The sequence below is a fragment of the Cygnus atratus genome, chromosome 19 (genome assembly GCF_013377495.2).
Source record: "Cygnus atratus isolate AKBS03 ecotype Queensland, Australia chromosome 19, CAtr_DNAZoo_HiC_assembly, whole genome shotgun sequence".
Classification (NCBI taxonomy): Eukaryota; Metazoa; Chordata; class Aves; order Anseriformes; family Anatidae; genus Cygnus; species Cygnus atratus.
This window is the reverse complement of record NC_066380.1, coordinates 11662387-11679574: the sequence shown is the minus strand read 5'-3', so window position 1 is coordinate 11679574 and position 17188 is coordinate 11662387. Positions and strand designations below refer to the sequence as shown.

Below are 17188 nucleotides of genomic sequence, written 5' to 3'. Positions count from 1 at the left end.
CGCCATCCTCCCCAGGAGACAGCTCCAGCCCTGAGCCACCAGCGGACAGTGGGCTCTGCAACAAAGCTGGGAGCACCCCCAGCCCAGCCCACAATGGGGGAGAGCCCACGAAGCTCTCCCCCATCCATCATTGCATGAGAAGTTTGAAGCAGGACATGGGGCACAGGGGCTGAACGTCAGGTCTCACTAACACTGCACATCTCCTCTATGGGACCCTCCTGACCAGGAAGGAATCAATGCCTGAGCTGCTTTTCCAGGGCACTGCGCCACTGTGCTCCAGATCTGAATGTCGATGTCTTCCTTGCTTATAAGATGTGAGCAGGGCTCTGTTCCTCATCTCTGATCAGGTTTGATCCTTTCCTTGTGAGGGGAGCCAGACCCTGACTTAGAGGGACGCTTTATCAGGGAGTGTAGTGATAGGACAAGTTTAATGTCATTAAACTAAAAAGGGTAGTTTCATATTTAGATATAAGGAAGAAATTTTTTACTCTGAGCGTGGTGAGGCACAGGAACAGGCTGCACAGAGAAGCTGTGGGTGCCCCATCCCTGGAGGTGTTCAAGGCCAGGTTGGATGGGGCTGGGGGCAGCCTGAGCTGGCAGGAGGGGTCCCAGCCCATGGCAGAGGAGTTGGGCCTGGATGGGCTTTAGGGTCCCTTCCAACCCAAACCCTTCTGTGCTTCTGATTTCTGTCCACGTCACACACATCCCCTGAAAGCACAAACTGGGGAAGGCAGGGAGCCACACAGACAGCAGTCAGGATGCAGCTAGGAGCGTACTTGCAGAAGACCAGTACTAAAAGCTCAGTCGCAGCCTGGCCTTCACCACCAACCTCAGCCCAGCAGAGGGACTACACGCACACAGCACCACAGCTGAGTGAAACAGGGGCTGGGGCCAGGCCAAAGGCTTGCCTGGGAAGGTAAGGTTTCTCCAGCCCTGCCTTTGTACGAGACAGCCATAGGGCATCCCACCCCTTGAGCTCTCCCACCACCAAAACCTCCAGCAGATTTTCCCAGCCTTTTGCCACCCCCATCCTCCTCACAGTGGAAGTACAAGCAGAGACCCCCTGGAAGAGCAAGCTGGGAAACGTCGAGGAGCAGGAGCCAGCACTGGCTGCCCTTGAACTCAAGGAGGATGCTCTACCTCCAGGTGTCCTGCCTGGGTGGGAACAGGACATGTTCTTCCAAACCATGCTCCCTGGCAGCTACGCCCTCAGTGTCCCAGAAGCTAGGGACAGAACATGAAGACAGACGTGTTCCGTGGGCCACTGCTATCGCAGTGCTCCTTCTGCCTAGGGAGTCTGCGTGCCTGCTCTGCCCTCCCCTTACTCAGGCATGGAGACCTATTGCCCTCTCCAAGAGGTTCCCTCACAGCTCTCCTCCTGGCCCATTTTGCTCAGTATCCTCAGGGCTGGAGGACAGGCACTATTTTCACAGCCCACCCCATATGTCTCAGCTGCTCCCAAGGCTAATCCTGACACGCACCCTGCTGCCTCCTAGATGCTGCTTCCAAATCTCTGCAGAGATGGAAACGCAGGGGCTCGCTCCCATTGTGAAGAACAGCAGGCCCAGTTACTCCCCAGACATGCAGGAACAAGGTGAGGCATGAACACACAGATGAGCAGGGCCAGTGGCGCTCCCCAACATGTTTAATCCTCATATACACATGGGACAAACCCGTGCTGGGGGAGGCCAGGGCTGAGTGCCCATCAGCTTCAGCCAGGTAAGGACTTCAACCGTAGGGCTTTGCGGCTCCGTGGCAGGGAGATGGGAAGAGTCCATGGCACATGGGAAGTCCAGTGACAGCGGAGATGGGCAAGTTCCCCTGGAGGATGGAAGCTCGTCAGTGCAGTGAATTCAATGCCAAGGAAAACACAGTGGAGCCCAGAGTGCTGCTGAGCACAGGGCCCCTGCTGCGATTTCCCGAGTGCTGGAGGTGGCCCCACCAGCTCCAGGCTGATGCCAGTGCTGCTGCCCCACCAGATCACGTCAATAGCCTTCGTCCGCCCAAGTGATCTCGTAGTCCGGATACTTTGCTTTCAGCTTCTCTGTAGTCACCGAGTGATTTGCTCTCCCAAAACCCTGGAGGAGGAAAGAGAATCCAAAAGTAAAGCAGGCATGGTTATCACTGTAAGAGCTTATCAAGCAGCTGAGACACCTCAAAGCAACTGGATGCTCTGGGAGAAACCTACAGCCATGGAAGATGCCACTGATCCCCTGTCTGTGAAAGGCTCGTTGGCTCCGATCAGTATGTGATACCGGCTGAAACCGTGCGCAGCTCAGCCTGGTGCTGGCTGATAGGCAGCACGGCGCCCGTCCAGGCGTTGGGCCACCTCACCACTCCAGAGCCATCCTGGGTGATAGGCGCTGGCGGAACCGGAGCTGCTATCACTGACACCATTCTCAGGGTACACAGGTGCGTGGCCTCCACCCTGAGCCCCTCGGGGACCCGGCCAGAGCTTCAGCTGTAGCAGGGAAGGGAAGTGGAAACGGATCTGGGGAGGCAACTGAGCACTGTCTGGCCAAGGTGGGCCTGGCGCGGAGCCGCAGGGCAGAAGACGTGGCTCCTGCAGGCACCCCCAGCTCAGCACGCACTCAGCCGTGGTCTCTGTGCCTCGGCTCGGCGCTCCCGCTTTCAGACGCTGCCTCGTTTCATGCAGCAGGACTAGCGCGGCCATTTGTGCAGCCTGAGCGGCAGCCATTAGAAAGGAGGAGCCACGTCCACAGAAAGCTCCTCGACGCTGGCGTGCCCGCATCAGGGACACGCCGGCTGGGCTCAGAGCCGGGCACCTCCGGGCTCGGCACCCACGGAGCCTCCCGCCGCCGGGCAGGGCACTCACCACCGAGTAACCGTAGACGTGGATCTTCTTCTCCTCGTGCTGGTGGGAGATGCGGCCGCCCCCCAGGCACTCGCAGTCCAAGCCCTGCCGCTCCAGCTCCGCCGCCGCCTTGTCGTATATGTCGGCTGCGGGGAGAGCCGGCCGCGGGGTCAGGCGGCCGCGGGACCGGTGCGGGGGCCGGGGCAGCGCCCGTTACCGGCACCGCGGGGCTCCGGGCGGGGCGGGGGGGAGCTGCTGCGGCCCGCCTGCGGGGACCCCGGCCCGGCCACCCCCCCCCGGCCCGGCTACCCCCCCCCGCCCGCCGCCGCCCCTCACCGTGGTACTCGGCCCAGCCGTGGCCCCGCACCACCTCCTTCCCGGCGGCGCCGGCGTGGCGGGGCCGCACTCGCAGCAGCACGTACTTGAAGACGCCGCCGCCGTCGATCTCCACGTCCGCCACGCGCCCCAGCGCCGCCTCGGCCGCCGCCGCCGCCATCGCTCCCGGCCCGCCGCCGGCCCCGCCCCGCCCCGCCCGTTCCGCCCGCTGCGGCCGGGGCTCCGCGGGAGCCGCCTCGCGGGGCGGGGCCTCCTCGGGCGGGGCGGCCCCGCCCCGGCCCCCCCCCGGCCGGGTCCGGCCCCAGGCCGCGCCTCACGGGCCCCGTCCCGGCTCCGGCCGCCGCCCCCGGCGGCCCCGCAGAGCCCCGCGGGCCGCCAGCAGCACCCAGGGGTTGCCCCTCGGGCTCTGGGGGCTCCTCCCGGAGCCGCAGCGGGGCCCTGGGACCCCCCCGGGGACGCGTCCCGGAGCGCCGGGCCGGGTCCCTGGGCACGGGCAGGGTGCGTGGGCAGGAGCAGGGGGGCTCCGGCCGCGGCGCCCGGGGGCCTGCAGGGTGCTGCCGGACACCGAGCAGCAGCAGTGGTGCCCGGTGCCCCGTGGCGAGCCCCGGCTCCTTCCTCCCCCCCCGCCCCCGCGGCTGCCCCGGCCCAGCAGCCGGCGGCTCTGGGCGCAGCCCCCCCGCAGGGCGTCCCCAGCCCCCCGCTGCCCCCGGCGCAGCGCCCTGCCCTGGCACCCGCGGGAAGCGAGGGGGTGCCCGTCCCGCCGCACCGCCGGGAAAACGCCTGTCTACAGAAGGGGTCGGACGGGGGCTGGGGGGGGGGGGGGTCCTCGCGCCGCATTCACATGATGTCGTCCAGGAGGTTGGGGCTGGCCACCCAGTCCAAGGTGCGGGGCTCGGAGGCTGCCATGATCATGCACATGAACTGTTTGCCTGTCCTCTTGTCGATGGGGTAGATGGTGGTGGGGGTGAAGCGCTTGTTGCTCTCCACGAAGTCGCAGAGCTGCTCGTAGACAGCGGGGAACTCGTGCCGCAGGAATACGCCGCGGATGCGCAGCTCTCGCTGGATGTTGATGAAGCAGACCTCCCGCGCCTTGCGGCCCTCCTCGCCCTCCTTGTCGATGTCCGCTGTGCCGGGCGGTGGCGTCAGGATCAAGGTCTCCATGTCCCGCTCCTTCTTCGGGATCTTCTTCTCGGGGCTGGAGGAAGCTAAGGCCACCTTGGCATATTTCCTGACCGTTGGCACCTGCATCTTCGGAGACGGCCTCTCTGGCACTTTCTGGGCCACGGCCACAGTTACATTCAAGAGGAAACATTCATCAGGGTCATACTGGTTGCCGGTCTCCCGCAGCTCCCGGGCGTAGTCCCCCAGGTTGTCCGAGTAGCTGTCCAGCTCCCGCAGGGACAGGTAGGTGGGGGACATGAGCAGGCTCTCCAGGCCAAACTGGAGGAAGTTCTCAGCCGAGCCCGAGTTGGGGAAGCCCAGGAAGAGCACGCCGCGGCCTCGGGAGAGGTAGCCCACCTTGGCGATGCGCGAGAAGGCCTTGTGCACCTCAGTGTTTCTCCCGGCAGAACTGCAGCACGTGGCGGCAGACGCTGCCCACACGCCCGTAGACGCAACTTTCCTTGTGTGTGTCCCAGTCCTCGCGGCGGCAGTGCCGGGAGCAGTAGTATGTGTAGCAGCTGTGGCACGACTTGAAGTAGAGGCAGGCGTTGAACATGGTCTCCGTCCGCCGGCACTTGGCGTTCGAGCACATCATCATGTCATCCTCCTCTGCGCTCAGGTCGGGCGAGCAGTTCTCCAGTGGCTTCTCAAAGGTGCCGGTGGCTGGCGGGGAGGGCTGGGGGTGCGGGGCGCTAGCAAAGGAGCTGGGACCCGGTTGCTCCTTTGTAGGCCGGAGCCCCTCAGGCGCTCCAGGAGGGACCTTCCTCCCCTCACTCTGCCGGGGCGGCCCCGGCGCACTGCTGCTCAGGAGCTTCTTGAGCTGCTCGGCGAGGCTGTCCCTGTCCCCAGCATGGTGGCCCGGTGCCGGCTTGTAGTCGATAACGAGGTCGGTGATGAGCTCGTCCAGCTGCTCCAGACTGCGCTGGCGAGCTGAGCCGCTCTCCTTGGAGACAGGCTGTGGGGCGTAGGGCACAGCGTAGGGCACCTGCTCCCGCCCCGCATCCAGCACATCCCAGCTGGCCGAGCGCCTCTCGCTCCTGCCCAGCCCGTTGGCACGGATGTCATTGTCGGTGATGGTGATCTCTGGCGTGACGTACCAGGAGCGGCCCAGGGGGCCACGGCTGCCATCGGCATGCACGCGCTCGAGGATGGAGCTCTCTGAGAGGGACAGGGCGGCGTAGCGCTTGGGTGAGCTTGACAGGTTGATCACCACTGGCTGCCGGCGCTCATCGGGGGATAAGGCACGGTGCTGCTCCTGGGCAAGTAGGTTCTCGTAGCTGCGCCCACGCTGCAGGGCGTCCTCCCTGCGTGCTGCAGGTGCCAGGATGTTGTCCCAGGATTTGGAGTAGTGCTGGCTGTCCCGGCCCAGCCGCGGGGGGTTTGTGCTGTAGCTGGCGTGCCAGGAGGACAGCATGGCCTCGCGCCCGGCTGGCTGTGGGGCAAAGCGCGACACCTGCAAGCTCTGGTAAGGCAGCGCGCTCCGCTCGGGGCAGTACCAATCGCCAAAGTGCAAGGGCTGGGTGCTGCGGGGAGGGGGGCATGTCCGTGAAAGCATCTCCCGCTCACGGTACTTCCCGTAGTCCTCAGCGTAGAAGACCCTGGCTGAGGAGCCGAGGGCTGGGTATGTCCGGGCATCTTCAGCGTAGACGGTTTTGATGGGGGTGCCACGGGGCGCATAGAAGCGGGGCTCCTCTCCGTAGAAGGCATGGGTGGGTGCTTCCTGCACGGGGAAGCCCCGTGCCTCCTCCACATACAACGTCCGGGGTGGCACCGTGTGGACACCGGCTTTGGCTGGGTCCTCTGCATAAAAGTGCTGCGGGGGGCCATGGCGCACGGGGTAGGGGTAGCTGGCATAGCCCGAGCTCCGCAGGGGCACAGCGGGGCTGGGGCACCGCACTGGTTCCTCCGCGTAGAAGAACTTGGTGGGGACGCTGGGGGCTGAGAAGGTCATGCAGCCCCTCTCGGGGTACTCCCTGAAGTCCCGTGAGGATGGCACCGGCACCGTCTGGTATGCCAGCGCCCGGGGGTCCGCCTCGTAGTACTCACCAGGGTAGGGCAGGAGCGGGGGCTCCCCACTGTAGGAGTCACTTGGGGTGGGTGTGCGGGACACGGACACCTGCCTGCTCCCTGGCACCGCCAGGCTGCGGGCAGCCCCAGGCGTGCGGGGCCAGCGCGGTGGCTCTGGCCTGCTGTGTGTGGCCCGCAGGCTGCGAGCGGCGTGCACCAGCACCGCCTCGTCTGGCTTGATATCCACCCGGCACTTGACGTGGGGGCTGGCGCCCACCTTGGTGCCCAGCCCCTCCTCAAAGCAGTTGCTGCCCACACAGAGCGGGGAGATGCGGCTGACGCTGCTGCGCTGTGGCTGCAGCTTGATGGGGTGCACCTCGTTGGCCAGCGCCCGCAGGGGCACGTGGCTCTCACGGCGCGGCGAAGGCTCGGTGCGGGACGTCTCCCGCGCCACCCGCAGCGCCTCCCGCCCACGCCGGGCTGGCGGTGGTGATGCTGTGACAGCGATGGGCACTGGCGTGAAGGTGGACTTCACCCGTGGCGCACTCTTGGACCGGGCTCGCCTCTTCGGCTCACCCCGGGAAGCTTCCCTGGCTGGCGGGGGGGCCCTGCCACCATAGGGGTCTGGCTTTGGAGGCGCGCGCCTGCCTGGCAGCCCCGGCGCAGGCTCGGGAGTGCCGGGATGTGGGCAGGGGCGCTCCATGGCCAGGGGGGTGCCCAGCTGCTCGTCCAGCGACTCGAGGAAGTCAAAGCTCCTGCAGTGACGTTTGTTGAAGGGCTGCGGCTCGCGGGGCAGGGAGGAGGACATGGAGGCATCACATCGTGGCAGGGGCTGGCGGACAATCGAATCCCCGGGGGCTGTGGAGGCCACCTTTATGTCTTGGTACACCGTAGACACCAGGATATCAGGTGGGTCCGTTCGTGTCATCTTAAAAGTGACACTTCTATCGCCAGTCCCCTTCAGATGGCCTCAGAGGAAGGCAGCTGGCCCTGCAAGAGAACAGACAAGGTCCCTAAATCCTGGCGAGGATCTCAGGGGCCATGACAGCTCGGGATAAAGCCCCACAGCCCTTGGCTCAGGGGAATTTCAGCCACCTCTTCAGAGCTGGGAGATCAGGGGTGTCTCAGCCTCCGCTGCTGCTTTTAGAAGGCTGCTCCCAGCTGGGGGGAGAAGCAGAAAAACGCCAGTTGGAGAAGTTCGCAATCCGGAGTACAAATAAAGGACCAAGTGCCACAGCACCTGCAGGTGCACCTGGGAAGAAAGAGCTGCGTGGCACTGCTGTGCCAGCTCACCGCAGGGAGAGGAGGCCGCTGACCTCCGTGCCCCAGCTTTTGGGGCCAGGGCGCAGGACATGGGGACCATCTTGCAGCATCACAAGAAAGCTCAGAACAGGGGTTGGGCGACTCAGTAAGGGGTGGGTCTGTAGCAGATGGGAAATGTGTACCTGGCATCCCACCGTGACCATCCAAGCAGCCAGGGGGGTCTCCCAGGAATGCGCACCCTTGTCCCAGCACACGACCCACCCAATCCCAGCACTGCAGGCAGCACAGCCCAGCCAGCAGCATCGCTCAGGGACAGGCACTGTGAGCACTCACCACACCCTCTGCCACTTCCCCACCAGCCACGGCTCAGAGCACCCCTGGGCTGCCTGTGCTCCTGAGACTCCTGCCAATAATCCAGCTCCGGAGGGGCTGTGCTCGCTCAGCACCCTCCAGCTTTGTCCTCTCCCATGTCCCAGGCTGTCCTGCACCAGGTCACGTCTCTGCTGGTGGGACAGGGGCTGTAGCTCCTGCGTCTACACAGGATCCGGTGCACACCACGGTGCTGCGAGCTGCTGCCTGCTGTGGGATGATGCTCCCAGCTGGGGGGCAGAGTCCCCCGCCAAACATGTGATGAGGGGGCACACCAGCGTGATCCTGGCACCCCCAAAGTGACCAGGGAAGAAGACAAGGTCCCAGAGGATCTGGTGGGTTTTGCAGTGATGTTCATTCAAAGACCATTGAAAAACGTCTGCAGACTGTAACTGGCACCAAGTGCGCTTACAGCCAGCTTCGCCCACAGTGGGGACACCCAACCGTCTTTAACACTCAAATTTTTTTTGGCCACCTGGCCAGGAGGCACGGAAGCACAGGTGCGTGCGAGCAGCTCCAGGAAACAACAAAGGTGCATGGTAAAGGCCATCAAAATGCGTTTTGCTTTGAACAGAAGCAGAGGACCACAGGGAATGTATTTCAGGGAGAAAAGGAACAGACTTTATTTGTCAAGAAGCAGTATCAACTAAGCAGAGATGTGGCAGAGGCCTTGGCTCCCTTGTAGCCTTCGTTTCCCACCTGGATAAACCCCTGCCTTGTCCTGAAGCCGGGGGGGACACGGATGCTAGGCAAGGGGTGAAGCTGGGGGGGTTGGGGGGGAAGGCAGCAGGGGATGTGTCCCTGGGGGGGAATGGGGAGCCCAGTGGCCAGGGAGAGATTGAGGCCGGTCTGGAAAAGGCCAGGAGGTGCCTTTGGGAGGGCCCATGGCCACAGGGCACAGGGAAGCAGCACACCCCTGCTGTGGTGATGCCAGCAGTGGCACTGGGGAGCCCATCCCCATGGCGTCGGGGCAGCTCACGGGCAGGGAATCATGGCCTGTGGGCCAGGGTCCTACCTGGTCCGGCCGCAGCAGGGATGGGGTGGGTGGGCTGAGCTGGCCGAGGGCCCCGTGGTGGCTCCATCCCAGCACTGCAAAATAAAAGAGGCACGTGAGGGTCCTGGGAACCCCAGCCACGAGGGCGGGCAGCTGCTGGGGCTGTGGGGCAGAGGGGGCAGTGAGGTGGATCCTTCAACCACAGCCAGCCCCAGCCCCGTTGAGCCACTGTGTGCTCCCCCGTGCCCCGGGGCCACGGGCACTGCATTACACAGCGGGGCACGTGTGTGGGGGGGCGTGTCTTACACCTGCTCCGGTTACACCGCAGGGGCACGTCCCCCCCCCGCCCGCCCCAACAGCATCCCCCATCTGCAGAGCCGCGTGAGGCCGTGCTGGTGGGGGAACCCGGGGACAGCAGCGGTGCTGGCATCCCCAGTGCCGCCCGGGGTTGCTATGGTTTCCCCGAATTATTCCTCCTCTGCGAGGATAGCGTGGGTGCGTGGGGAGGCTGGTGGGGCGGCTGCGCACTGGGGGGCCAGGGGGAGCCAGGGCTTTGCAGCATCGCACGGGGAGCACCTGCAGCTTTGCGTGCTGGGGTCAGAGATGGGATGGTGCTGCTGAGGCCACCTGTGGCAGGGACAGACACCGGTGTCACACAGGCCACCCTGCTCAGGTGGCGCTCAGCAGGGCCCCTGAGGAGGGGGCTGAGCCTTGGGGACAGCCGGGGTGGCAGCGGGGGACTGTCCAGGCACCAAGTGCCTAGGGGTGAGCAGGGGCACTGCCATCCTCCCACATCCTGCATATCCCCAGCACCACTGCCCTTGGGAAGCTCCCAAAACGGGATCGCTCCCCACATGTGGCATGAGTGGGTGGTGCAGGGGCTGTGCAGTGCCAGTGTCAGCACCCACTGCACTGCCCGGGCACCACAAGTGCTGCTGCTCCCTGCTTGCGTCCTTCCCCGTGCCCACAGAGAGCGTGCTGCTGGTGGGCACAGCACTGAGCACTGCCACACACTGCACCGCACACGCTGCCAGTGCGTGCTCTGTGCGTGCTGTCTGGGCATTGCCCCACACCCGGCCTGCAGCCGTCACTCTGAGCATGCAGAGGTGTGCTGCATGGGTGCCCTGTTTGGGGTACACGGCCAGCACGCCCCCTGCCTGTGCTGCGAGCAAGCTGCCTCCACGTGCACTGCACCGAGCACACTCCTGCTGCACCACCGCACACAGCGCAAGCACGCTGCCGGCGCACGCTGCGCTGCACTGAGCTCACTGCCTGTGCACGGCCCTGTGGCTGCTGCCAGCGCCCTGGCAGCATCCACAGCCTTAGGTGCACTGTGTGTGTGCACGCATCGCAACGTGGCCCAGGAACCCTGTGCGCTGCAAGTACAGGGCTTGTGCAAACCATGCTGGACACACCACCAGTGTGCTGCCTCCTGCACACGCTGCGCTGTGCGCACTGAGCACAGCCCAGGCCTGCGCACTCCGTGCACGCACCAGGAGGGTGCTGACGGCCAGTGCTGCCTGCACACGCTGCCCTGGGCATTGCCAGTGCACGGGTTCCCCAGTGAGGGAACCCACCGCCCCCGGCCCCCATGTACATGGCAAATACACAGTGCTCTCTGGCCCCCCCATTGCCCTGTGCCCCTGCCCCCAGATCCTGTGCCCAGGGCACCCCCCACAGCCCCTGCCTGGAACCCGTAGCTCCCTGCCCCAGCACCCATGGGTGCCCCTGCACTCCCTGCCCTGCCTGCACGGCCGGGAAGGGGGAGGGGGGTCGCCCTGCTGGAGCGTGGGGACCCGGCCCCAGCGCAGGGCCGTGCCCCAGGCCTCAGCTCTGGCATTTGGCCATGGGGTGGGTGGCACCTGCAGGGCAGGGGCAGGGACCCCTCCGGCCACCCCGGTGTGCCCCGCCTGCCCAGCCCCCAGCCCCGGCCCCGTTCCCTCTCGCAGGGGAGGGTGCTGGGGGCTCCCACCCTGGGGGGGCCACCCGCAGATGGGCACGGCCGGGGGAGCCGGGGGCGTGGGGGCGTCGGGCACTAGGGCCGGGAGGCATCGCCGGGCCCGGTGTCCCCCCGCAGCCGCTGTCACCCGCGTGGCTTCCAGGGCCCGGGCCAGGGGCCGGGGTGGCTGCGTGGGGCGGGCGCCCCGGGGCGCTGGGGGACGCGGCCGGGAGGCTCCGGGGCTGCCCCGGGCGCTGCCGCCGCCGCTCCCCGGCGGCCCCAGGGCGGTGGCCCCGGGCACCCCCGCGCTGCGCTCCGGCATCCGGGCGGCTCCGGGCCCGCTGGGCCGCGCGGGGCGCTGAGCTCGGCCCCGGGCGAGATGGGCCGGGCGGGCACTGCCGTGGGGTGGGATGTGGGGCACGGGGGGGGATGCGATGGGGTGGGATGCCCCGGGGGGACGGGATGCGGATGGGGACGGGGCTGTCCTGGAAGGGGGCTGGAGATGCGATGGGATGAGGAGGGCGGGGGGGGGCTGGGCTGCGCTGGCCCGCAGGGGACGGGGGATGGAACGGGGATGTGGGGCACGGGGGAAGTGTGGGGGGATGCGATGCGATGCGATGCGATGGGATGGGATGAGATGGGATGGGATGGACCGAGGGGGGGCCGCAAGGAGACGGTCCCGGGGGTGCTGAAGGCCCCGACCCCCCCCCCGCTCTGTCCCCTCTTTACCTGCTCCGCACCCGCGGCCTCGGCGGCCCCCCCGCTGCATCCCCACCGCCGCGCTACGCTCGGCCCGCCGCCGCCCTGGTGGCCATGGTCCGGCCCAGCTCCGCCCGATACGGCACGGCACGGCACGGCACGGCACGGCACGGCACGGCACGGCACGGCACGGCACGGCACGGCACGGCACGGCACGGCACGGCGCTCCGCCGCGGCCGCCCGGCTCCGCCGCTTGTTTTCCCATAAATACGGCAGGCGGAGTTACCGGCCGGGGCCGGGCCGGGCCGGACAGGGGCCACCCCCCGGCACCGCCTCCCCGCCCCCTGCCCGACCCCGGTTCGGTTCGGCCCGGCCCGGCCCAGCCCGGCCCCATCCCATCCCGTCCCATCCCATCCCATCCCATCCCCATCCCCATCCCATCCCATCCCATCCCCATCCCCATCCCATCCCCATCCCATCCCCATCCCCATCCCCATCCCATCCCATCCCATCCCCATCCCCATCCCATCCCATCCCATCCCCATCCCATCCCATCCCAATCCCCATCCCCATCCCCATCCCCATCCCCATCCCACTCCGGGCCCCCCGCCCGCCGTGCGGCAGCCCCATTTTCCCCGGCGTGATGGGGCTGCCTCTGCCCGGAGCCCCGGGGGGGGGGCACTCAGGTGACACAACGGCAGCGCCGAGACGGGCGGCACCGTGCCCGAGGGCTGCCAGCGCACGACGGCCGCAGCGGGCGGGCCCTGCCTCAGTTTCCCCACTTCCCCCGCCGGCGGCACGCCCTGGCCAGCGGCCCTGGCACTGGGGACCCGCTGGGGCGGCCTGGGGGTCGCAGGCAGCTCCGAGCTGCAGGCCCGCGTCTCTGCGCAGCGGCTGCCTTAATGGGATTTGCTGCATTTCAAAATCCTCCACGGCAAAGATCCTTCACCCCTCCGCTGCAGCACCGCAAGCATCCCCCTGTACTGTTGTGTGTCTGCACTGAGCAGAGGAGCACTGGAGTCAGTGCCGTGCCAGCAGCACACCTGCACACCCGTGTGCACGCACACACATGCGCGCGCATGCACACGCACACGTTGGGTGCGCTCGGAGTGGGAGCGCCGTGGGCTGCCGTGGCGCGATGCCCGCTGCAGGGAGCAGCGCCGGGCATGGGCAGCGCCGCTGGCTGAGTGCTCGCAGTCGTGCTCAGGTCTGGAAACCGACTCATGGTGACCTGGTGCAGATGTCCTTAAGCGTGGCCTCTGGGACTGTGGTGGGGGTGCACAGGGACAGACAGACGGACAGACGGTCCCCTCGCCTTCCCCCCACTGCTGCCAAGCGCCCAGGGGCAGGGCAGGGGGTCCAGGGATGCACCTGCTGGCTGTACCCAGCACCTGCCTGTGCCGGTGCTGGCATTGCTGTGACTCCCTGCAGAAATGTGCCATGGGCATCTGTTAGGCACTTTGCCCCCAAATGCCCCTGTGCTCCCAGGGGTGCTGTGGGGACAGCTGAGAGGGCTGAGCCCCAGGAATTCATTGCACAAATGAGTGGGGCGCAACGGCTGCAGGTGCTGCGAGGGGCAGCTCTTGTGCGCTGCACAGGTGAGCAAAGCCCGTTCTCGATGCAGGGCATTGGGGTCCGGGGCCCTGTCACTCCCCCTCAGCGCTTCCATTTTCCTCCCTGCGGGACGCAGCGCTCATTTCGGCTGCTCCCGCTGCCCCTAGCTCCCAGCCCTGCGGCCCCCGCGGCCCCCGCTGCGCTGCTCCATCTGCTCCCCACCTGCCGCCAGCCCTGCGCCAGCCAGCCCCACGCCTGAGCTGAGCCCTGACGGGGCTCGCTACACCGCCACTGCTGCACGTGGGTGCCGGGGCCAGGCCAGCTTGCAGCTCGGGGCGGGGGGGGGGGGCTCAGCACCCCACACAGCCACAGGGATGGGTGTAAATCTGTAGCTGCAAAGGGAGGGCAGGACAAGCAAGGCAGTGCTGGCCGGGAGCCAGCCAGAAAGCAACGGGGTAAAATCCAGGAAAATCACCCAAAAGATGCGGGAGACCAAATCCTGTGGGGAACACACAGAGTCCTGATGCAGGGGATGCTGCTGCCAGGCAGGTGCCGAGATGCCTGCGCCAAAGGCACAGGGTCTGCGTCCCCTGCAGTGCCACCTCTGTCCCTGCAGCTGTGGATTTGGGTGACACCTGCAAGGGCCAGGGCGGGTGGGAGTCCACAGTGGCTGTCACCCGTTCGGAGCCCCACACTTTAGGGCTGTCACAGAGCCTCAGCTGCCCAAGGGCAATGGGGCTCAGTGGCAGTGAGCAGGCTGGACTGTGTCCCCATGCGCCCTGTGGTGAGGGGCAGTGGGACCGTCTCCTCCCCCCGTGTGGCTGCTGTTTTAGGTTGGGAAGTGCTGGGGGCTGTGACCAGCTGTGCCCTTGGCCACCTCAGGCAGGACCAACCTTGGCTTTGGGGTTGGGGGGCTCACCCCCAACCTGTGCAGCCTGTGGGGAAGGGGGCATCACACCAGGCCTCCCCAAGGACGAGCCCCCACTGATGCAAAGCCCATAGGGCTGGTCCCTGCTGTCCCCCCTCTTCCACAGTGCTGTGGGATATAGGGTGTCTGGAGACATTTCTTCTATTTCCAGCCTCCCTGAACTGTCCCATTTAACCTGACTCTGTGCTGAGGGAGCTGCGGCTTGCAGGGGTCAATCCCCACTGCTCCGCAGTGTGCCGGACCCCTCCAGCCTCCACCTGCACCTGCGGGTTCATCGAGATGTCCCCGAGCTGAGAGTGCCACCAGGGCATCCCACCATGCATGGGGACAGCTGACCCAGCCTGCTGTGCTGGAGCCGTGGGACAGCACGGGGAGCTGGGAACGCGGGAGGGGGCAGCTGTGGGGACAGACAGGCAGCGCCCATGGGTCACCTGCCAGCCCTGAGGGCCACCCATCCCACCGGGGCTGCCACAGAGCCGGGCATCTCCTCGCTGCCATCCTGCTGGCCCTGGTGCTGGGATCCCCGAGTCCCGCCACACCCCCAGCTCTCCTGCTCATTTTCATCAGTGCCTTCCTCTGTCCGGCACAGCCCCGCAGGTGGCAAGGGAGTGGCTGCAAAAACAGGGTGACCTGGCAGAGGCAGCCCCATCTCCAGGTGGCAGGAAATGGAAAAATCTCAAAGGTTTTGGGCTTGGCTGGATTCACAAGCTGCTGCCTGGCCTCAAGCCCAGCTCCCTCCTGACTTGTGCTGCCACGGCACTTGTGCCACTTGTGCACCTGCCACGGCACCAGCCCCCGAGGCCCCTTGGTGCTGAGCACCACAGCTTGGGGCAGGAGCTGGAGCACCAGGTGGGTGCCCTGAGATGCTGACCCAGGGGGGAAGCGGGTGAGCGGTGCAGGACAGCCCTCAGATCTCCTGCTGGGACGGGGGCTCTCTGGGTCCCAGCCTCCGGCACTGACTGACACGATGGAAGGGGGGACACAGGCCCGGAGTGTGGACATGGGGAGAGGACAGCTCTGGCCGTGCCAGTGCTGGGCAACGTTACAGCTAGAAAGACCTTCCTGGGCATTTGCGAAATGCTGTTGTATTCTACCAGGAGGGCCCAAGACTCACCGAGGAAGCGAGCACAGGCAGCGAGGGAGCGTCCTGCAGCACGGGGGCTTTCCCAGGAGCTCCCTGGCGTCAGGCTGGCAGCGGGACTGGGGCACTCGGTGTGTTGGAGCCAGGGGAACCCAGCATGGCCAGGTCTGAGGGAGCAAAGGGAGCTGGCACTGCAGCGAGGCTCAGAAAGAAATGGGAAAAAAAAATCATTTGAAAGGAATTAAACGTAGAAGTGGCTTCCATCTCTGTCTTGAGCACTGGCAAGACGGTGCATGCCCACCAGCACGGATGCACCTTGGGCTGAAGCTGCAGACCCACCAGTCGTGATGGACCGGGCGGCCAGGCCAGTGCAGGTCACACCCCGGGATCTGCTCAGCGGGATGTGACAGGCTGGCAGAAGCTACGTGGTCAGCAGGTCCCCAAAACGCCCAGCCTGGGGAGATCAGGGCCAAGCCTCCCTCCTGCAGGCTGCCCTTGCAAGCCCAGGGAACAACAGGTGAATCCCACCCTGTGGATGTTTGGGGCTTCCCAGGACAGTGTGTGGGCAACATGGCAGATCCCCACATCACCCGTACTGGCAGCTCAGATATTCCCATGAGTTGTGCCAGGAAGGGCTGCGCAGCCCCAACAGCGTGGCTGCACAACGAGAGGATGCGAGCAGCCCCTGTGTGGGCCGAGCAGCTCAGCACGGGGACCGCAATTGGAAACGACAGCGCTGTGTAGGCAGCCGCGAGCCTGGCCCCGGGGACACCGGTGAGATGGTGCCTGGCGTCAGGGCGATTGCATTCACAGGGTGATCGGTGAGAAATGGGGCCTGGGCATCACTCCAACCAAGCACGAGCAGCTCCAGCGAGGCAGGTGTGGAGACGGTTTCTGGGTCACGGCAGAGGGGTACTCGCCCTCCCAAACACGGCAGAAGCATCCGCACAACCCCAGCGCACAGCCTGCGGGGGCGGGTCAGGTTTCTGTACTGAGCATTCGGAGGTGACGCAGGGTCCGTGCTGTAGCCGGGACCCCTGGTATGGCCCTGGACCAGCCTGGGACTTGCCTCGCACTTGCCGACACCATCACCGCCGCTTTATTTATTTTAGCAAATCCGTTCCCTGATCCCCCTGAAGCCCACGGCCGTGGCACCAGCACAGCTGGGGCTGGGTAAGGCCGGCAGCTCAGACCCTGCTGCTGGGCGCTTTTTGGAGATTGGTTAAAGAGAACGTTTTTACTCCAGGGCTCTGTTCAGCTCTTGCTGGTTCTCTGCAACTTTCGGGGCTTGTGTTTCTCCAGGGGTTTCTCCAAGTCACTGAACATGACCCCAGGACCCGGAGAATGCACGTGTGACCACAAGAGCTGCCCGCAGTGCTCAGGTGCCCCAGGGCTGGTGAGACCGGTGGCGGCTGCCGGTCCCTGGCTCTGTGTGATCCCGGGCCGCTCGCTGTCCGTGGGTGCTGCCGCCACTGCAGCGGCGCCCAGCAGAGTGAGGGCTCCAGCACCAGGGCAACAGCGTGGGGATAGGGCCTGCAGCACCCCCTGCCACAGCCGCCCCATAGGAAATGGAGCGATGGACATCCAGTGCTGTGACCCTGTGGGCCCAGGGGACAGGGGGTCTGGGGGCCTGTGTGTGATTCACGCATGGTACCGGGAAGGTGCCAGGGATGCTGTGCACTGCTCTTCTCCCTCCCACGCTGCTGAATTTACAGCAGGGATTAATATTTGATACCTTCCCTTCGCTCCAAGCTCATTTTTCCCGTCACCATCCTCGCTGCGTGGGCAGCCAAGCAGGGCAGTGCGTTGCAGCCTGCTGGGGACCGCAGCAGCCTCGGTGGGGCCAGCACATCTTGGGGCTGGCAGCCTTCATGTCCCCTGCCCCATCCACGGGTGGGGGGTGAGGGGGAGAGGGGCCCAGGCAGGCTTGGGGGAATAGGGCTCCATGTTTGCTCACACCCCCTGGCAAGGGGCACAGGGAAGGCTCTCTGTTCACCACCTCTCTGCAGGCATCACCACCACAGGCTGCCGGGAAATCCCAT

The 17188-nt window shown here is 66.0% G+C and overlaps 2 protein-coding genes across 5 annotated transcripts; both read right to left on the bottom strand.

Moving 5' to 3' along the window:
• Positions 1-1627: 1627 nt before the first annotated feature.
• PHPT1 (phosphohistidine phosphatase 1) lies at positions 1628-3358 on the bottom strand. Of its 4 annotated transcripts, none has more exons than XM_035564602.2 (4): positions 3152-3358; positions 2837-2961; positions 1977-2078; positions 1628-1821 (listed from the first exon to the last, which is right to left on the bottom strand). In XM_035564602.2, exons 1-3 carry the CDS (start codon positions 3309-3311, stop codon positions 1986-1988), a joined length of 378 nt encoding a protein of 125 aa, XP_035420495.1. In that variant the 5' UTR covers positions 3312-3358; the 3' UTR covers positions 1628-1821; positions 1977-1985. The 4 variants fall into 4 exon arrangements, with proteins under 4 accessions (XP_035420495.1, XP_035420497.1, XP_035420494.1 ...); XM_035564604.2 differs by having other exon boundaries at positions 3238-3348; XM_035564601.2 differs by having other exon boundaries at positions 1628-2078.
• A 630-nt stretch (positions 3359-3988) lies between these two features.
• On the bottom strand, positions 3989-11819 carry AJM1 (apical junction component 1 homolog). Its single transcript, XM_050714604.1, is given in 5 exon segments — positions 3989-4708; positions 4710-7309; positions 7415-7571; positions 8967-9040; positions 11614-11819. Coding segments are annotated over 2 exon segments (3258 nt in total). The 5' UTR covers positions 7248-7309; positions 7415-7571; positions 8967-9040; positions 11614-11819.
• Between the last annotated feature and the right edge of the window lie 5369 nt (positions 11820-17188).

Excerpts from the sequence above, each read along its gene's own strand:
- PHPT1 (XM_035564601.2), bottom strand. The coding sequence starts at position 3,311 with ATGGCGGCGGCGGCGGCCGAGGCGGCGCTGGGGCGCGTGGCGGACGTG. Across the intron at positions 2,962-3,151 it reads CGGCTGGGCCGAGTACCACG|CCGACATATACGACAAGGCG; the intron begins GTGAGGGGCGGC and ends CTCTCCCCGCAG. Across the intron at positions 2,079-2,836 it reads ACGTCTACGGTTACTCGGTG|GGTTTTGGGAGAGCAAATCA; the intron begins GTGAGTGCCCTG and ends TTCCTCCTCCAG.